This window comes from Thunnus albacares, chromosome 5 (genome assembly GCF_914725855.1).
Source record: "Thunnus albacares chromosome 5, fThuAlb1.1, whole genome shotgun sequence".
Taxonomy (NCBI): domain Eukaryota; kingdom Metazoa; phylum Chordata; class Actinopteri; order Scombriformes; family Scombridae; genus Thunnus; species Thunnus albacares.
The window spans coordinates 29,231,253-29,252,418 of record NC_058110.1 but is presented as its reverse complement, the minus strand read 5'-3'; the positions used below and the strand labels follow the sequence as shown (position 1 = coordinate 29,252,418).

Below are 21,166 nucleotides of genomic sequence, written 5' to 3'. Positions count from 1 at the left end.
CTCTCTCTCTCTCTCTCTCTCTTTCTCTTTCTCTCTCTCTCTCTCTCTCTACACCACCCCTCCTCCCATGGGGCAGGGAGAGGAGGAGGACATGAGGGGGAATGAGGGGGATGGGTGTGTTTGACTTGGGAGAGCTGAATTTGGAAGGGGGTGTGAGCATTTACATAAAAGGCCAAACTAAGTTTCTTTTTGACCTCCATTTTTCACCCATTACACATGTACTGTTTTGTTCTTTTGCTCTAAATCATAGATTGTTTCTCCTCCTTATCATGAACCGGTGCTAATTATTTGACCGGCATTCCACAGAGATTCCCTGAATTAACTTTCCAATAGAAAGTGACCCGCACAACAGACATGGATATTGGATTATGGTGGCGTTTTAGAGGTCACATGATCCTCTTTAGATCACGTAATGACTCGGCTTCTCGTCACCTCTAGTCGGCAGATGCTGGCTGCTGGCTGCCGGCTGCTCCCAATGGTCCATGCTGCAAGTTTTGGTGGTGGGACAGGCGGTTGCATGTGGCTGTGGCTTATCTAAACCTACACATGTTTACACACATACACACCAACCACCCACACAGTGCATTTGTTTAGTGAATCACCAACAAGTGCAACAGGTTTTTAGAGTTTTGCAATAAGTGTTGCAAGTGGCATTTGAGGAAAGTTAGTTTTGGGGGCTCGTTGCTTAATTGTGTGTTTTTCAGCAGGTTTTGTCCGTCATGAAAAATTCATTACTGCCCACTTAAATTCCTTACTGACTGTTCATCTCCACTACAGCACACATCCTCTATTAGGATGATTCACCAAATAAACTCCAGGATATGTACATTGTTATGATGATGTAATGGTATAAGCTAATATTCAAACGTATGCTGCTGTTCTAAAAACCATAACTTTATGGATCCAAATGTTCCAAAGTTATTCATACATGTTTTTAAATTGTGGTATTTATGTAGCATGCTAGCTGAGGTGCCGCATGAATTTGACTCATTACTTGTGATTTAAAAGCCTGCACCGATTCTATATCTGTCACTTTTATTTAGTCCATTACAAAACATCTGTTTCAAACATGTGTCTGTCATCTGCAAGCCTGTAGTATCATGCCCCTGTGATTTTGTCAATCCTATTGAGTCAGTCTTATGTTTGCAACCCCACCCCCGCCGTGGGGCTAATTAAAACAATTTCAAGGACAAAGGAGGGGAGCCCATTGTATCAAACAACCAGCAGTGCAACGGATATGGTGCCAGAGGGGCACAGTTGTCAAGGATTAGTGCTCCTTCGCAGGCGCAGATGGATATATCAGCCACCTCCCACCAACAGTGATGAGTGTCTGAGCAGGACAACTGCCTCAAATCAGCTTTTAGCAGGAATTTAGATGCAATCACGAGACTTGAAATGAAATAATGAGCCTAACCGGAGCATGTAGGCAGGAGAATTGTGTCACTTTCTGTTTTACCTGTAGCAGTGAGATTTCAGGAAGGAGACAAAACCTGTCATTCAAGACGTACATAAAGCATATTTAAGACTTGAACAACAGGTTTTGTCAGGAACTTTGTTGCTTTTCAATCAATAGTTGTGATGATGAAATACGTTATGGAATATTATGTATAGATAAACTTCATCTTCAATGTAATATTAATATTTTACTAAATATTAAATCAGAAATATTTGTATTCTGTATAATTTAATAGTTACTGTTTGTCTGTGCCACACACACAGATACTGATTACTTAGACAAGTCAGACTTATTTATGAAAGAAAAAAAAAAACCTCCCAACACCCAGGTCTTTTTTCACATTCCTGAGCTGTGCAGAGCCCACCCCCTTCCTAAAAACAGAGCGATCTGCTGGTGACAAATCTTCAAACCAACTTCCTCTCCTTCCTTTCAAGCCAAGTAATGGCCCAATGAACTGAGTTCTCTCTGTCCTGACTCACATCCTCCATGCCATAATATTTATGCTGCCTATTCAGAAACTGCCCTCATCAAATTGCTATGTGAATCACACCACAGGCACCGCCTCAGCTCATTACATCCTGACTAATAGTCTGAATATTAGTCAGGGATAACTGGGAACAACTGAGGGGCACTGTTGTAGTTTTGCTTGCCACGTACATATTCTTGTATTTATAACGTTCTTTTTCTTATATGACCCGAGCTGCCCTGATTGAGCTGAGTCGAGCTGGCACATTAATCTGACTGGAAATCCTACAAACCGAGGTGTTGACAGTGACTGTCTCATCCATGCTTTTAAGGCATTGTTGTTATCTCCTTGGCCAGGCCATACTTATCTCTCAGAAGGAACTGTATGTGAAGAGAAACAATAGGCTTGATTGAGTGCATTCCCTAAAAGGTGTTAGGTTACACAGGCCTGGTCTATTTAATAGATGAAATCTGTCTGAGGAGACTTTGCCATGTGATCCTTATCACTCGGCTTTTGAGAAATGGTGCATCATTCATAAACTAATTAATCATCTGGCGCGAGGTTGTGATAACAGGAAATACCCAGAGGCTGAGGAGAGTTGTGGGTCAAACCCATGATTATATTAAGGACTAGTTTGATTTATATATTTATAATTCCTATTAAAACACTCAGCGACAAATCATGTATGTATTTTGAGCAAGCATGAAGTCACATTTAACAACCCGAAAAAAAACCCCTTCAGTGTCCACATTGAAGACTTCAATTTCCATGTGAAGAAAGAAATCTCATCCATGAGTGATTGTACATTCATACATAGGCCCATGTACCCCCTACTTGATTTTTTTTTTTAAAAAAGCCCCAAATAATGCAATTAGCCTAACAAAGAAAATGGTAATCCATGAGCCAGTATGAGTGCATGGGTGGGATGCATCTGTAATGACCTGAGAATGCTTCTGAGGAATTTTCACACCAATAAGCTCCAGGAGAGCCAGACTAAAACTTTGCAGAGTCACACACACACATTCATATAGTGCTAATCTCTGTGTGGTGCAGCTGAACAAAAAAAAACTTCTTTCATTCATAAACATTGCACTTAAGAAAGCTTACTTCCTCTGTTTCAGCTGCAGGTTAAAATGTAAATTTTTAAATATGATTGCAAATGACAACCAGTTTGTTTAATGGTGTAAAATTTGCATTTACCAGTCATCTGTATTTACAGATATCAGTCACAGTATGACACATTATCAGACCACCAGCGGATTCATAGCTGGGGGTGGAATCACATATGCTAATAAAGCAGATGTCCGCAGTCCTCAACACATTCCAGGCAGCCTATAAAAACAAAGCGTCTTTCTTCCTCATGGTGCAGAACCCCATCTCCGACTGTCTCCGACGGTCACAAAGCTTCATATAAACATGTTCATATGAGCAAGTGATATAACCTGATGATCTCAGCAGTGCTCAGTTCCTCCCTGCCACCGCCTCTAAAACAATGCCAGCAATCTAACCCCTTCATTTTGGGAGCGCTCTCTGTGTGTGTTTGGTCAAGGTGTGGGTCCTTGTCCGAAACTTTCCATGACACTGGAAGTTTCGGGCCTCGTCTCTGTGTCTCTGCTGTCCACTGTGCTCGACTCCCGCTGAATTCATCAGCCATTGTTTTCTCTGCACAGGCATTTATGATGTCACTGCAAACATAAGCTTTGTCCTCAGATGAAGGATCAGCCAGGGTTCGTGCCCTTATGGGGTCAAACAAACAGCAAATATGGACAGGCTATGACTTAGATCACGGGGTTGGGTGGACATTATGCTGGCAGAGAGAGAGAAGCTAATTTAAGGAATTCTTGAAATACAAGAATGGGTAACATTAGGGATGGAGGCATAATTACGTTTACTGTTCAAAAAGAGAAGGGATTGTAATAGTAATACTTTAAAAAAAACACAGCCTTAATCTTATCTTTCTCGCTCTGCCCCCATTACCATCCCCTCTCCCCACCTCTCCGTTCCCGACAAATACCACACCATATCAAAATGAAAACAAGAACATTTCCTGGGTCTGAGTCCCTCAGTGGTCAAATTATCACCAATGATGAAACGGATGTACAGGAAAGATACACTGAAACTTCCCTTATGCCACCCTGGAGAACCAAGTCACAGCGGTTATAGATAAAATACCTCTTGAGCGTTTGTGTGTGGGGGAATTATTTTGGTTTATGAATTGAGATTTTAGTGGGAAAATAAATGTGGTGAAAGACTCATGTAGAGATGCTGAGAAATAAAACAACTGCTTTTCTAATTGCTCCATAGCCAGCATGGATTTCTTTTTTTTTCTTTTCAGATTGCATAAGAATTAATTTGGCAGCAGTAGTATCTGTGTGCATTAAGCGCTTTGAAAGCAGGCAAGGTAAACAACAGCTTAAGCACACACACACACACACACACACACACACACACACACACACAGACACACACACAGACACACACAGACACACACAACAATGGCTTGTATGTGTAAAGATCAGATTTCCATCATGTTTGTTTTCTTAGGATAAGGCATGTGTGAACAAAGAAAATATTTGGCTCGCTCATAGCCATCTGTTGAAACCAGTGGAATTTCCTAAAATTGTAAGTAGGCAACAGGTTTAATTGGGACAATATTCTAACATTAATATTCTAACGTTTGATTACAACTCCCACAAGGTGCTTACACTTTCCTAAAATAGTGAAACACTACCCGCCTGCTACCGAAATGAAAGAAAACAACTTATATAGTCTCATTCTAAACGTCCACACAATCCTACAGAAGCACATTCGTCTGCATTGTTATAATCAGCGTCACTATTCCAGTTCTTCACGAGCATAACTCATATTATATTGAATGCTTAAGAACAATCTAATCACTCTATTATGGCAGGCTGGCAATGAAAACAAATGTCGAAGCGCACAAAAAAAACTGACTGTCCTGCTCTGCAAACTATGAGAATGCGCGCAGAGGAAACACAAAACAACATGCTGACATGTGAGAACGATCAGAGGTTGTGTCACAAAAAAAAAAAAAAAAAAACCGAGCATAAAAAACACCAATGCTGTATCTCTGTGCCGAGCTAAACCTGATGGCACAAGACTAACACTTGGCTAGTGTTCCCGACGCAACTTGCATCTCACAAAATATGGAATGAAAGAAAACAATTGAGCGATTGTTCCCCCCTTTCAATACATGGCACCATGTGCACGGTCAAAACCATGCAAACATTCATTTGTTTAGGGTTAGTGGCACAGAAACAGGACAGGAAAACAATGGCTAAATGTCTTTGTTACTCAATCACAAAAGCTGATAGCTGGTTATTTGCATTCACGAGATCACACTCAGTGGCCATTGCTAAATGGTGAAACCCACATCATTATAAAGGACATTGTTATAAAAGGCACTGGCTCTGTGTTAGAGCACAGGAGATACTGTAGCATTCCTTTGTCCATTAAAGGACTTTTATGGGCTTTAGCTCTCTCACTCCAGCCATGCCTATTGGCTCAAAATTATACTTATTTTTCTGCCCCCCGAGGACTGGTTTTAAACTGCTGCTTTCAATCTTAAAGAAACAACAACAAAAGAGCCTGTCAGGGTAATGTGTCCTGACAACCCAAGATAGACAAAAAAAAAAGACAAAAACAACACCCTAAACACTCAAATGTCAAATGAATACCACAAAAGGGTGTCAGTGCTTTCAGAAAAGGTGGAAAAACAGAAAGTAGACTGATCAGTGAGATGTAATAATTGTGTCTAATGTGTATATCTGAGCATACAATTACTTTAAATTGTGCTCGGTGGCACAAAAAATATAACTAACATACGACACGTAGAATCAAAATAATCTTACAACTAGAATTTGCCCTAAAGTGACACTATTGATTCCACTCTTAGCCGCTACAATAGCCTAATAACGTCTTAGCAAATAATCACATCGCATTCAGAGAGGCGAATGAAGGTGTCTTTTTGTTGCTCGGCTGTAAAAGGCTGATCAAATAGCTTTATCGTCTTGTATTTCTATCACACACACACACACACACACACACACACACATACGCAAATAGAATTGAACAAGAGACAAGATAAAAGCCTCCAGTGTACTGAGAAATCAAAACTCACTTAAGATGTCAATAGTGTCACAGCGCACAAGATGCTTACATTGGAAAAACAAATCCATATCAATACTTCACCAATCAGTTAATTTCATTAAGGCATTCAGTGCCATTTACTGATGGGATAGCAAATTGTGTGCAAACAAAGCAAAGGTCAGAAATGTGTTGTTAAACCGAGTGACAGATTGTACCTGGAGGAGCGCAGTGTGAAAAAACCAGTCTGCACTCAGTGGCTGTCTTTACGATTTATAACCACCTCCGATGAAAGAAACTAACCGCGATACTAAATTCATTCAACTTTTATTTTACAGCCCTTTGACATTTTTTCACACTATTTAAAGTATTTGCCCTCTTATGCTCATGCTCGTGTGTGATCTACTTCTGGTTGTTGTCCTTCTGTCACCTGGTCCTCTCTGGATCTGTTTATGTCTAAAAGGAATGCATCACAACTTACGATTTCTTTAAGCAGCTGTGAGTGGAAATTGCTTTTTGGGGAGACGTTTATGACCCCATTCAAAGGCTGACATCTCAAACACAGGAAGGAAGGAACTGAGAAGTGCCATACAGTATCAAGAGGAGTTTAAAACTCCTGCTACCTTCCTGCAAAAAAAAAAAGTTTTCACCAAAGCAAACTTTCAGATTTCATGATAGAATGGATGCTGTTTGCTACATGTGCTTAAACTGTGTCGACTTCTCCCATCATTCATTCATTATTCGACTGAAAACCAATCAAACATTCGCAAAATATTTCACTCTCTACAACAGTTCAAACTCTCTCCCCCCCAAGCAAAGCTCTAAAGATGTTGTAGCCCATAGAGAAAGCACTTAACCTAGCTGTATGATGTCGCATGTGGAACAGGAGAGGAGGGGGAGAAACAAAAAAAAAAAAAAAAAAAGGACTCTCCTCCTCAAGGGTGCTCAGGATTAGGGCCTGGAAGTCTGTTAGATAATAGATCAAAGAGATACACCAGAGAGCACTTCTTGTCTTTCCCACATAACGCTCATCTTCACTCATAATGGAATTTCAGAAGAATTTAGTGATTCCACCTGAAGACTTTGGACCTAAAGGTACACACGGCGTTCAAAAGGGTCACTTTTGGATCATTTTTGTGATTAGAGTGTTAATATCAGCTCGAGCGCAGGTACTGACGATGCATTATGCCCGCCACATAACCAGAACACAGTGCTCTTTATGATGGCAATGTCTGTCAGTCCACCACTTTGGTCCAGACTGAAATACATCAGCAGTCATAAGATGGATTGCCATGAAATTTCATACACACATTCATTTCCCTCAGCAGATAAATCCCACTGACTTTGCTGAGTTTCCCCTGAGTTTTCCTCTAGCGCCACCATGAGGTTGACGATTGCGGTTTTGAAATGTCTTGACAAGTATTATGGGATTGCAATGAAATTTGGCACACACGGTCATGTCCCCCTCAGACTGAATTAAAATAACCTTGATGATCCCTTTAACATTTTATTTGGGGCCATTATCAGGTTAACTTTTTAAATATGTACAATAATTTGCTTTATAACCAAATACCTGCATAACTAATCACATTCTCAATTATTCTGCATTCAGAGCTTTGTGTTAGCAAGTGTTAGTTCGCTAAAAAATGGTGAACATGGTAAACATTATAGCCTATCTGCTAAACATCATGTTAGCATGCTGAGGTTAGCATTTAGCTCAAATCACCACTTGGTTTATATTAAAGCATAAGTTCAGTTTTTCAAGTCTGTTTTAAAACAACAGTCAGGTGCCCAAATGAACACTAATAATAATCATTCCTCCTGTTCATACTGACTATGAGAGGATCCCTTCATAATGCACTTTCAATGTAAGTGATGGAGGCCAAAATCCACAGTCATTTAGTGCAAAAATGCATTTAAAAGTTGATCTGAAGCTCATATCAGACTTCAGCAGTCTGAGTTAGTCATATCAAGTGGATATCTGCCACATCTACAGTATTTTTATCATCAAATTCCCTCTTTGTGTCTCCTGTGTTGAGCTGTGGTGGAAGTATAGCAACAAAAAGATGGACTTTGGCACCAAAAAGACTGTAATGTTGAAAGATGTCTACTTGATTTGACTCATTTGGACGGCTGAAGCTTCATATTTGCTTCAGATAAACATTTAAAAAAAACATTTTTGCACAGAAGGAGGACTGTGATTTTGTCCGCCATCATTGTTGTAAGTGCATTATGAAGGGATAAACAGGAGGAATGTTTACAGCAAGAAAATAACTATTTCAGTGTTCATTTGGGCACTTGACTTTTGTTTAATACTTGAAATAATTGTGAAGCCGTCCTGTAAGCACAACCAAAAACACAGCTATAAACTCTTGGAGGCTATTTTTAAACTCAGAAAAACAACCAGAGCACATAATCGTCACTCGTTTCACTATAAAACTGGTAGATTTTCAGTTTTTCTCACAGATTTCAAACTAGAGGCCATATCGTGCTAATCTATCCTGTATTTTGATTGCTGATATGCAGCAGACATTCTGTAAATACAATTTCATCATATCTATCTATATGTAATAGATTACACCACCTTAAATGTACAACAACAAAGATCTTTATATCCTTTTGCTATTTGTTGTGAGTACCATTTCCTTTTCTGACAGAAGACAATTCTCCTTTTGAGACACAAACTTCAGCGCTGGTAAAGGGTCATTCATCAAACGACTTCATCTTAGTTTGTGGTCATGCTGAGCCCCGAAAACATATGAGTCTGCATCACTAGAGCCATTAGTGCTGAGGGACAAGAAAGAAATCAATGGTCAACTGTTCACAGGAGACCTCTATTCAGGTGCAGCCTTCACTTTCTGCAAATACTAAGAGCTGAAGTCTGAGTGTAAAAATGGCCAGAATAATAGATAGCCACAAGCAAAACAGGCACTTTATTGGAAAATCTATCGGGAAAAAGCAACTTGGCTTTTAGAAACTAAGACCTTGATATGCAGTCTAATGTTTTCTACAATTGACATCTAGTTGCTAGATTCAGAATGACGAAGAGTACTTGAACATATTCATCTCCCGAAAAAGACACACTTACAGAATATATAGAATCAATACTACAGGACTGCAAGGCCCTATAATTTCAGAGCGAGCTTCACTCTCTACTCTTATCGCTCTGCTGCCACCTAATGGACAAATTGGAGAAGTGTATCACAAAAAAATTCATTCAGTTTCAAGTTGTGTCAACTCAACCATTTCAGACTTTATTCTTTTACACCGCTGCTTGAAAATAAACAGTATATTCAATTTTGATGCCTCCAAAAATGACACTTGAAAATAGAGTATTCGAATCTATGTCCAAATTTCAAAGTTAATCAGTGTTAAACATGATGACATTCTGGATTAAACTACTGCTCTACGACAACCATTCAGTATACTAAAATCTGAAAACTAAAACGATGTCTAATTCAAAAGTCATAACAGCGTTGTTATTTCATGATTAGAAACAAAAGCTGTTAATGGTCTGCACAGACAATCTTTACAACTAAAAAGTTCTTTTCTGGCAAATAAATAGCTTATGATGCAGTTACAGTCTTTTTTTTTTTTTATTTTCAGAAAAACACGCCGCGCCCTCCTCTTATTGCGGGATGCCTTCCAGTGTGTGTGAATCTGAGTAGAGGGTGTGAGGAGAGAGCTGCTCTATTGCGCTCTGCTGCGGCTGAGTGGACACGATCAGCGGAACGCCGTGGATGACGACATTTTGGCTCCCAAGGCTGATGTTTGGCACCAGTAACGCGCTTTCCTCACAGGGTAAGGCACTGTCCTCGACTGTTACTGTCCCTGCTGGCTTGGACATGTCTTTCGATGGTCCGCACACCATGTCTGGTGGAGTTGCTGTGGTCACCATGGCGGTGTTCCCTTCTGTCACTACCGTAACCTCCGTGCCACCCTCCTGGATCAAAGCGTTGAGGCCCTCCAGTTCAGAGCAGGTGGTGATGAAAGTCTGCGTGCCGTTGTTGGAGTCCTGAGCGGTTATGGCCGTCTGCAGCAGCGCCTGGTGGAGAGGGTTGTTGGTATCTTCTGGGCTGAGCTGCGTCAACAGGACCGTCTGGGGTTCAAGGGTGGCTTCTGCGGTCTGAGACGACCCAAGTGGTTGCATAGGTGCTAGTAGGTTGACCTGTTGGATCATGGAGTTGACTACCATGTCCTGGTTTTCTGGGCTTAGCAGGACCATGTTGGTCTTATTCTGATTATCAACACCGGTTGGAATTAAGGGGTTCTCCTGGCTCAGAGGGTGGGATACAATGATTTTGAGCTGTGCAGTGCTGTAAGGAGTCATTGAGTCAGATGTGACAGGAACTTCGAGCTGGGTCTGTGACGTTGTGGCGGGAACCAAGTTGACTGTATCGGTTGGAGTTGAGAGATGGAGCTGCAACACATGCTGAGTGTCTCTGTGTTGCTTCTTGTGGCTCCGTAGCGAGTCTTCCCTGACAAAAGAAGCATCGCATGAGTCGCAGCAGAAGGCTCGAGCCGCATCTAGTTTGGCTCGGTACCGGGAGCTGACAGGCTTCGGAGAGTCACCACCACCGCTCTTTCCTCCGATTCTGCCACCTTTCCCGCCGCTGCCTTTCTCAGGCTTATCCGAGTGGAACTTCTTTTTATGGATGACAAGGTTGCTGCGCTGCTTGGAGGCAAAGTTGCAGAAGTCACATTTAAAGGGGCGCTCCTCCGAGTGGATCCTCTCGTGGACTTTGAGCGCCCCCTTGCTGGAGCAGGAGTAAGTGCACTTGGAGCACTGAATGGGCTGAGTGGGTTGGTGTTCTCGCGAGTGTTGCCGCAGAGCAGTTTTGTTGGCACACTTGAAATCGCAGTGTACGCAGTGGAAGGAGTTCTCGGTGCCGTGTTTGATCTGAATGTGGGATTTCAGGTTGCCTTTCATGGCGCAGCGGTATTCACAAAAATCACACTTGTAAGGCTTTTCGCCGGAGTGAATCCGGATGTGCCTCTTCAGGTCTGAGTTGATTTTGAACTTTGCATCACACTGTTGGCACTGGAAAGGTGCATCCCCTTGGGAAAAAAATGAAATAAACAACGAAAAACAATTGTCAATGCAGTGTACAAAACATCATTCCACAGTTGCTGACAATTTGGGCTTTCTGACCGCCTACCTGTGTGCGAGCGGAGGTGCACGGTGAGTTGGCTGGAGTTGCGGCTGGCGTAAGGACAGATCTGGCATTTAAACGGCCGTTCGTCATAGTGGATACGCAGGTGCTTCTTCAAACTGCTGCTATCCGCCGCTGCATAGGGACAGTGTTTACACTTGTGCGGCTTCTCGCCTGTGTGTGAGCGGCTGTGCATATTGAGCTTGTCCCGCCGGCTGAAGCGCTTGTGGCACAGCTCACACTCAAACGGCTTCTCACCTGGATGGCGGATGGAGAAACAACTTGTGTCAATATCTGATTCTGGAGTGCTCTAACAACAGATGTGGCAGCAAGGCAGTGACATACCGGTGTGGGTTTTGAGATGCCGTTCCATGTCTTTTTGGCCATACTGTGTCTTAAAAGTGCAACCTGTAGATCAAGAGAGATTGTGCTTTTACAAGGTGTGTGTGTGTATGGCCTCTGTAGTTGTGGAAAATTAACCTAAAAGTGCAAACATGACTGGCAGGAAGTAGAGCTCTCCCTGCTTGGCAGCTGGAAAGAAGGAATGTGTTATAGTCATAAACGGCAAGAGGCACCAACCTGAGAAACAGCAGCTGTGTCTCTTTGAAGTCAGGGCAGGTTTTAATTTTTTGGAAGGTGTTTTCTGTGCTTTGGTCAGGATCTTTTTGACACCTCTCATAACACAGGTCTGGTAGGTTTCCTCAAAAACAAACTCTGCGCTGGAATCTAAGCAGGAAAAATATATGACACGTTTGAGTGCATGAGACAAACAATGAACTCAGCAGACAAATGATGAATGAGTATTTTTTACCTGTGAGAGGGGCTGTTGCTGCGGGGGCTGATGTGTCAGAGGCGGGTAGGGAACACCCATTTTGCTTGTGAGCGAGGAAGACTTCAAAATTATTGTACTGCTGCTTGCAGAAGCCACAGATATGGATATCTGGGCTCACCTCCACCACAACAGGATGTCCTGCAGATACATCAGAAGGCAGAAAACACACAACATAAACCACCGATTTCAATATGAAGTTGTGTGGCGAACGTATGTAAAGTGCACATGCACGACGAGAAACATGACTGCAATATTACGACGTAAAATCATGAATGAACTGTTAGAGATACGGTCTAATAAGGGAACAAGTCTGTTTTCCTTAAACGTTACCTCCTGCGTTGTATGTTGCCATTTCCGAGCTAGTTTTGGTTGAGATCAACTCATTTTCTGGCTCCCGAAAGCCAACACGACGACCAATATGCTGTTAAACTGCACCGGCTCGAGTCCAGATACAGCCAGCACAACAATTTCACATTTCAAAAGGTGAAATATACCGCGGTTTAGATACCAACTGAAATAACAGTTTACTTCTTTGACAACACTGACACAGATCGGTTTTTACGACATTCTAGGTGAGGTTTGCGGCAGCGGGATAAGCATGTATTTTGTCCGGGTGACGTCACGCGTTGCCTTTAATGACTGTGGGAAAAATTACATTTACCAACGCTGAGAATGGGAGACGACATGAGAGAAGTGTTGTATTTTTGCCACATTTTTTTTCATAATAATTGTTGTCAATAAAAATAATTAATTAATTAATTAATTCAAACAAGTGTGCAGTTTCCGTTCAACACTTGTTTTGTATACGTTTCGGTTGGTAACATTGGATTTATTTATGAGCACCTGAAAGCAACACTGCTACTGTTGTGAAGAGTGTGATGCAAATTAGTGGAACAACCCAATTTTGCTCTAAAAATGTTAATTTATTTATTTTAAAATGAACAGAAGTCTTAGTTATATAAAACGTGAACATCTGAACCGCAATATTTATCTCTAGAAAGAGAAATTAGCATGAAATTGGAGTGAATTGAAAATATTACCGTGTTTTCTTCGTTTTCAAAAAGCCTAGCACGACCGTTACTGCCACCTGTCGTATTGGGAGTCCTATAACAAAGGCACACAATGGCCTGCTAGGCTTAATAAAACTATTCAGATGCTGGAATCCAGTTTTTAGCACATAAATTATTATTATATCTGGTTCCAACCACTGTTGGCTTCATTGTTCACAGACTAGCTTAGGGCTCCAACGTTAGCTGTGATACCTTCAACGACTTTAAAGAGCATTTCTGAGAGGTAAGATTTCCGGCGTAGCAATTGTTGCAGGGCACTTAAAATATACACATCCCTGCCATCTTTCAAGTAAGGGCAATTTGCTTGGTTGTAGGGGTGAGTGAATGAGAATGCCTCTTTTTATGCCAGAGTAGTTGTGCTAGTGTGAATAAGCCATGAAAGTGACTGACATACAGCTCCATTTTCAGTGGCAGGTCCTTAACTGCCTGATTGCCACTGTGAGGCTCAGGAATTTCCTTACGCTGACTTTACTGCATGGCAAAGGCACAGGACTGATTCCTTCCCTGCTGAAACAGCAAATCCTTGAGACAGACAGGAGGTGTGTACACACACACACACACACACACACACACTCATATATTCACAGTGGCACACGCACACACACACACATACAACCTTTCATGGTCTACCCACATGAATCTGACTAGTTGATTACCCAGTGTCTTTGAGTTTGATTCTGTCAGGATTGTCTCCATAGATTCAGATACATTCACGGTAACAGTGAATGTCACATTAATAAGAAAGTACAGTTTACTTTGGGGCAGTTTGAAATTTGATGACATGGTCCCGAAGAGAGAGAGAGAGAAAAAAAAAACACATGAAAAGGAGATAATTAAATAAATAATTAGATCTGACCAAAGAGCGTGCAAATCATATGCACATAAATCCCCCCACAAACTCCATACAGTTAAATGTACATCAAAAGACCACATTTACATGTGACAGACAAATGACTCCGAGACGGGGTAATTAAAGAAAGACTTATGTCGTCTACCCCCAGCAGCGGAGAGCCAGCCAGTGTGCTCTCTACTTTGATCTAGACTTTATTTATACAATCAAAAGAATTGTAAATCTGTTTTTTTTTTAGTTTTTTCTCACTTTTTCACACTTCGCAGTTCTTCCACTTCTTCTCACTGAAGAAGTTTTATGAGGGGCAGTCTGGTTAGTTCATTAGTACGCCTTTATTTATGAGGAAACACAGCACTAAAAGTAATGTGTATGATTACAAATAGTCTCTGTATGGCTGCGACTAGTGATTATTGTCATTATCAATTAATCTGGAGACTCTGGATTAATAATTAAGTCCATGCCTTTCATAATTTCCCAGAAAGTTGACATATTCACATCCCAACCAACAGCCCCAAATCAAAAAATATTAAATCCACTGTAACAGAAAACAAAGAAAAGCCACAAATCTTCATATTTGAGAAGCTGGAGCAGCATTTTTTTTCCCATTTTTGCTTGCAAAATTACCATAACAATTGATCAATTATCAAGTGTTGATTGACTAATTGTTTCAGCTCTAATTTCCAGTAATAGCAATAGCAGTTGTTAAATGCACCACATGCTTTTCTAAGCATGACCGGTTCTCCGTAATCCTTTCAAAACAATAAACTTGTATTCACTTTTCGTACTCAGAAACAAAATATCACTCGGATATCCAGCTGCGCCAATTCTAATTTGTAGACATGCCCCTCTCCCATTCATTGAGACGCCTGAGTATTCAGTGAGTGATGTAATGTCCCTCTTTTCCCCAATGAGACAAGGGCAACAATAGGGGGGAGTGCCTCTGTCACATTATTTTCCCCCACCGAGGCACGCCAGCTGCTTACAGTTGCTTAATGGCTACGAGCTGTCACAAGGCATCACAGCCCGCTGCCACACAGGAACGGCAGATGCTTTAATTGCACAATGACTTGTAGGTTGTCAACAGCAATTATACCAGGCTTCCACCTGAGGGCACCCAAAGAACACCGTCTACTCACTTCACCGGCACAAACCTCAGAAGCCGGCTGCAACACATAAACCTGATCTCGCTTCTGTCCAGACAAGACCCGATTCCAAGTCTCTCTTTTTTTTTTTTTAGCTTTAACGGTTTAGCCGTGTGCTGCAAAGACCCGAGCAGGATTGTCAGACAAGCAGGCTTAGGACCCCAAAATCATATTTAGACATAAAATATTTATCTAGCTTTGTCACCTTAGGGCCCGCTGCTCACCGTGCTGCGGCAGGTCGTGGTGTGCAGAGTTTGAGTAATTTTGCTCATTATTAATTCATGTCATTTTTTTCCTCCTTTGCAATTCAGGGGAGGCTCATTCGCCACTGCCAGTCCTAAGATTATTATCATTAAGAGGGAAGCAAATAAAACGGTGAGTTCAAAGCTTTGCTGCAACATGCTTCAGCCCCACATCGGATCGAGCATGTTGATGATTGTTATATACACACACACACAGCTAGGAGAAAATACTGTATAATGTGTTTAGATTTGTGGCCCCTTTTTCTCTATTTATAGACACCCCTGAAATTATAATCAAGCAAACACAGAAAACCAAACACACACATATTGACCTGTTCTGTTTGTATCATGTCAAATCGAATGGGTAAAAGATGTCCCCGAGTGTTTGTTTTTTAGCCGTAAGACGAATTATACACACATGTACGAATTCCTTTGGTCAACAGCTGCCATCTCAGCATCAGATAAAACAGAGCCAAAGTCTGGGAACCATCAGATGCCTCCCAACACTCCCACTATATCATATAAAAAGACAGCGTACACACACAAGCGCGCACACGCACACACACACACGGACAGACTTGCACACGCGAGCAAGTGTAGCCGTGCCCCACACACACACACACACACACACACACACACACACACACACACACACACAAAAGGCGCACATGCTCACACACGCAAATCGGCGCTATGCTCTTTGTATCTGCCAACTGATGCAGATGATAGGGCTGCAGATGAGTGCAGGCTAACCAGAGACTAGAGGGTACATGTGCCTTCATAGACAATAGCAGACCACAGCCTTAGGAGGAGAGTATTCAACCCCTTAGAAACAAGCTGGGATGTAAATGAAGAGGAAATTAATATGTAGTATAAGATTTTATATATTCTTAAACATGGAGGTTTTGCTGATACAGATGTTAATGCGGCCGCAGTGGCAGGAATATAAGATATTAATGTCACATTGAGGAATAAATAACAGCTATTTGTCTCCTAATTTAATCATTCCTATCAAAACTGAGGTATTTCCAGTGGTTTGGAAGGAAGGGTACTGTGGGTGCATTTTGCTGTAGCGTCAGCAGGGGGTGTCCAAAATCAGGCTAGCGAGAGAGACCCTGTGCTTGTTTGAAGCGGCTTACAAGGCTGTAGTGCTCTAGTTTGTAGTAGCTGACATTTTGGAACCAGTGGGTCAGCAAAATGGAGAAGCCACAGAGATGTATCAAAAACCAGCAGGACTCCCGATCACAGGACGGTCGCGCGTGTAATATATATCTTTGTTTTTTCTTTACAGTGAGGCCTAATTATCGTTGCTAAGGAACTGACCGTTAACATTATTGCACAAGTAGGTTTCAGGTGTTGCTCTCTAACTCTCAAGTAGAACAGGAGCAGGAAACGAGGCCACGAACGGATCTACGGAGTCAAATCTAAACAAAAGATGTGCGAATGTGCGCGTGCATGTGTTTTTTTTTGGTGTGAAATTGTCAGTGATGTCATGACGGAGGAGGGAATCTTGATAGTTAGACAGATAACAATGAGGTTGGCTTATTCGTGCCCTACACACACACACACACATACACGGACACCACACGGCATCATCATCGTCACAGAGGGAGCAAGGCTCATAATTGGACAGAGGTGTCTGTAGATAATGAAGCCAGACCTCACACCTGCCAAACCTTGGGGATTTCACTTGACTGGCCACTTAAATCTTCCTCACTCTGCGGGTCTGGAGGGCAAGAGAGTGAGTAAGGAACTAATGGAAAAAAAAGCACACGCTACAGGGAGGATCCCTGTCAGCATGAGTGTAGTGTGGACCCCCCCCCCCCACCCCACCCCACCCCTCCCACCACCCTCACCCCATCTAATTCAGCCCCCACAGCTCGTTCCATACAGCACCCACCTCACTTTCACTTCACTGTAAATCCTCTGGTGTCAAGGATTTCAGACGGGAAAACGGGGGAAATGCTGCACCAGCTATTTTGTTTCAAACTCTCAAAAACACTCGCTTCCTCCCGAGTTGTCTTTGGTGACAGCGTTGTGTGCGGGGAAGCGTATTGTGCCAGCTTTTAGCGGGGTGTCATTCGAGGTGCTGAAATGGAAATCAGATAGACGCTTCAACGGAGAAATACTTCTATATAGAAAGTTTACCTGACAGTCATCAGTGAAGGCGTGACACTATATCAGTGGTAGCAAAAAGCTACACCAATTAGGGATCGAGTTTACCTGGGGAAACTCTTAAGAATTTATGAAAAACAAAACGGGAATCTCACCCCCGTCTTTCTTCATGACTCGATTCGTAAATGAGGCTCGGAAATCATCATCCTGGATAACTAGATATATATTCTATTCTGTTCTATTCTATAAATACACAGACGGCAGTGAGAGACAGCAGGGGGTGGGGGGGGGGGGGTATCACTCTTTGTTAGCTTGTCATGAAGTCAGCCATGTCAGTTTTTACATACATGGCTGTCAAAAGGTTGTAGTGGTAAACGGTAAGAATCAATAACGTTGTAGCGCTAACAGACACAAATAGAGACCGGTTGCTTTGCCGGTAGGTTAGCTGCATCCAGATGGCCCTGGGTATATATCTGTCATATTTTATTCTTTATATTCTGCAGATATCGGATAAAACCGGATAAACACACGCTTGTCAAACTCCGCCGTCTCGCGTAAGTTGTTTTGTGCCTCCGCAGCTTACCTGAAAGCCGAGCCACGCATTAATGCTTTGACTTTAGGGGGCTAAAAGCAAGGTTACTTTGAGAAACTCAATCATGTTTCTCGGCGCTGAGAAATACTGATACAGTAGACAATAGTGATTTTTCTGATGGGAGGTTTACATGCACATCTGTATATATGCTGCAGCAGCACAGTCAGAGAAGTTGTTAGGTGTCAGTGAAAGTGCATACGATGCATACAAGACGGCAGATCCGTAACAGGATAATGACAGAACTGATTCAATTGGGTGCAAAATGTGAATTATTTAAATAAACACCCTTTTGACTGGGGCTCTCATTTTATAACATCAAAGAAGCCGGTTCATGGATACTTCCAGGTTTCATTTTCCCGACGTCCAGGCCAGGTGGGGATGGCAAATGAGCCCAGGTGGCTGGACCGGCTCCGCCATGCCCAAGAGGGAAACCTTGCAATCAACAGCAACAAAAACCCAGCACATCCACCATGACGGATAGCGTCCACCTAGTGTCGGCGCTCTAAGTGCTGCGCATAGCTCACTTCATCCTCTACTGTGATAGATTATAGATAGACAAAAAGCTGTGTGAGCGCAGCCAGTTTTGGGAAATGTGCTGTAACGTTAGACCCCCTGGATCATCATAACATCTTTAACCGCCACAAGAAGACACTCTCAGTAGTTGGGCAACGTTCGCTAATGTGGATCTTCTTTCCAAATTGCAACGATAAGCGACGGTGAAACGCGCCCTGAAATGAAATCACACGGAAACCGAAAGCTTATCAAGATGAAACTGCGCAATAATACAAGAATTATCCATCACCATCCATCATGTATTTGTTTGCAGGAAACAGATTACATGGATCTTAATTGAAATATTATTTTACCTTCATTTGAATTATTTATGGGGGTGTTGCTGACTAGATTCATACCTCAGAGAAAAAACACGAACACATTATGTGATGCAAGAATGTGTGTGTGTGTGTGTGTGTGTGTATTTGTGAGCATTTCTCATATATTATTCAAAATGTAGAGTCAGAATATGGTCTTATGTAGCCATACGAAGGATATCAAAGGGCCTGTCTTTGATACAATTTACTGGAGATCCACCGGCCAGAGCCGAGCTGTCCGTTGGCCTACCATTGCTAATGAGATCGGGGGGTAAAATTGAGAGTGGTGGGCTGGCTGTCATCCGCTAGGTGATGGTTTTAAGACTAAGCAGTGATACTTCATTAATTAACCTTCACATTCTATGTAGATCTGCTCATCAAGATGCAGTTAATTAAAGAAAGGTCATTCCAAGGGCTGCTGGGAAGCGGCATTATTACAATGGAGGGATGGCACTGCTTTGAGCGAGATAACACAGGGGAGGGGGTTGGGGGGGGGGGGGGGGGGACAGGGAGGCGACGATCACCCAGTCACTAGTGAAATGGCAGACGACACGCCAAAGCCAGTTTCTGAACTCCTGACTGCGGACCACCTTTAAAAAAAAATGTATTTTTTAGTTGTTGTTTTTTTTTTTTTTATTCCTCTTTTTTTTGATATAGAAGAAGATCCTGTTGAAAAAGCTCTAATGGAGAAAGCCTCAGTAAAATATTCATCACGCTCAATCGACAGCATCTATCTTTTAGCATCTCGGTATAGTTTTTCTACTCACTTTTTTCGCAGCCCCTGTGTGTCTTTTCCCTGCCAATTTCTAGAGTGAATTCTCTGACCTTGCTCTGTGTACAGGAATAAAAAAAAAAAAAAAAAAAAAAGCCATCTCGAGTAAATAAAAGGCCGAGGAACTCAACGGGACATAAAATAGTTATGCGTCATCTGTAAGTGAAATCCACTTCTGGGTGGTGACTTATTCATTTTGATCTCTGCCTATCTATCTATATATTTAACTTCTGTCACCGTCCGCTAAAGCGAGGCACAGGATATGCGGCCTCGCCTTGAAAAGCGGACCTGGCGATACCGCGTTTTGTCATAAAAAACACCGGCGTTTTTTTTTTAAAAAAACGTCCCCATCAGGCTGGTATGAATCAGGGACATGATTGTTTTGTTTTGTGCAGGCCTGACATAAGCACAGTTAGACAGTTAGAGACAGCTTAGTATGAAATAATGTGTCTGTGGAATTGCCTTCTGGCCAATCACACAAGTGAGCTTTATTTTTTGATAATGGCAGCCCCCCCCCTCCACCCTTCCACCACCCCTCCACTCCCCCCCCCCCCCCCCCTACACTCTCTCGTCTCTCGGCGCTGTCTTGTTTGGAACCGAGGCGTCAGTTTTTCAAAAAATGTTGCTCCACTGCAAAATTGTAGCGAGACACCAGCTCCTCCCCCGTGTCCACTCAGTCCTCCTCTAGTCATCCCTGAGTGTCTTTTGGCATCGCTTTCCAATGGCAAGCGTAGAGACAAACGTCGCCGTTAAGTGTGCACGCGCATGCATTCAAGCATGTGTGTGTGTGTGTGTGTGTATACAGTATATATATATGTGTGTGTGTGTGTGTGTATATATCCCTCCCACCCCGCTACAATACAGTAACTGCTGACCCCGGACACAGTGCCATTATGGCAGACGAGGCAGGGCTCCCCTGGCAGCGGCTGGGGCGGCTGGTTGCTAGGTGGAGAGACATTACCGCGGGCCTCTGCAATAATTTATCCTAAGAGCGCGGCGAGCCGTCATGTAGCCCCTGACAGAGAGCTGCAGTACTTTATCAGCCTGCCTGTAAATCAGCCATGTGTGGGTGCAGACGGCAACATTGTTTGATCTCTTTCAGACACTCTAATAATCTGCTCCCCTCTGATTGATACCTTCACACAACAAAGCACATTACACCAGCAAACCACAGCAGCCATCAGTGCGTGTGTGCATGTGTGTGTGTGTGTGTGTGTGTGTGTGTGTTAATGTCTGTCTGTAGGAAGTGTGTGTGTGTGTGTGTGTGTGTGTGTGTGTGTGTGTGTGTGTGTGTCTTTCTGGTGGTCATCAGTATTGCCAGTGGCCTGGGGAGGGAAAGGGAGGGGATGAATGAGTCTTCCGCAGAAACACAGGGTCATTTGGAGTCTCTAAACCAATGACAGGCTAACGGGTTCACAAAACGATCACTGGATGAAGGGAGGGGCGGGCAGGGATGGAGAGAGAGAGAGAGAGAGAGAGAGAGAGAGAGAGAAAGAGAGA

General features: G+C 42.6%; 2 protein-coding genes across 11 annotated transcripts in view; one reads left to right on the top strand and one right to left on the bottom strand.

Annotated features, from left to right (window-relative positions):
• Positions 1-9,250: 9,250 nt before the first annotated feature.
• On the bottom strand, positions 9,251-12,581 carry zfp64 (zinc finger protein 64 homolog (mouse)). Its single transcript, XM_044351012.1, has 6 exons — positions 12,345-12,581; positions 11,994-12,152; positions 11,762-11,908; positions 11,528-11,590; positions 11,189-11,440; positions 9,251-11,087 (listed from the first exon to the last, which is right to left on the bottom strand). The coding sequence occupies exons 1-6, from the start codon at positions 12,364-12,366 to the stop codon at positions 9,658-9,660; spliced, it is 2,073 nt and encodes a 690-aa protein (XP_044206947.1). The 5' UTR covers positions 12,367-12,581; the 3' UTR covers positions 9,251-9,657.
• Positions 12,140-21,166, top strand: part of LOC122982039 (teashirt homolog 2) — a 102,399-nt gene continuing 93,372 nt past the window's right edge. For 8 of the 10 annotated variants that reach the window (XR_006403379.1, XR_006403380.1, XR_006403378.1 and 5 more), the window contains exons 1-3: positions 13,055-13,307; positions 13,493-13,623; positions 15,388-15,451. The gene's annotated coding sequence lies outside the window, so the exon portion shown is untranslated. Of the gene's footprint in view, positions 12,225-12,618; positions 12,708-13,054; positions 13,308-13,492; positions 13,624-15,387; positions 15,452-21,166 lie in introns of those variants that run through there. The other 2 variants (XM_044351010.1, XM_044351009.1) reach the window with 2 other exon arrangements.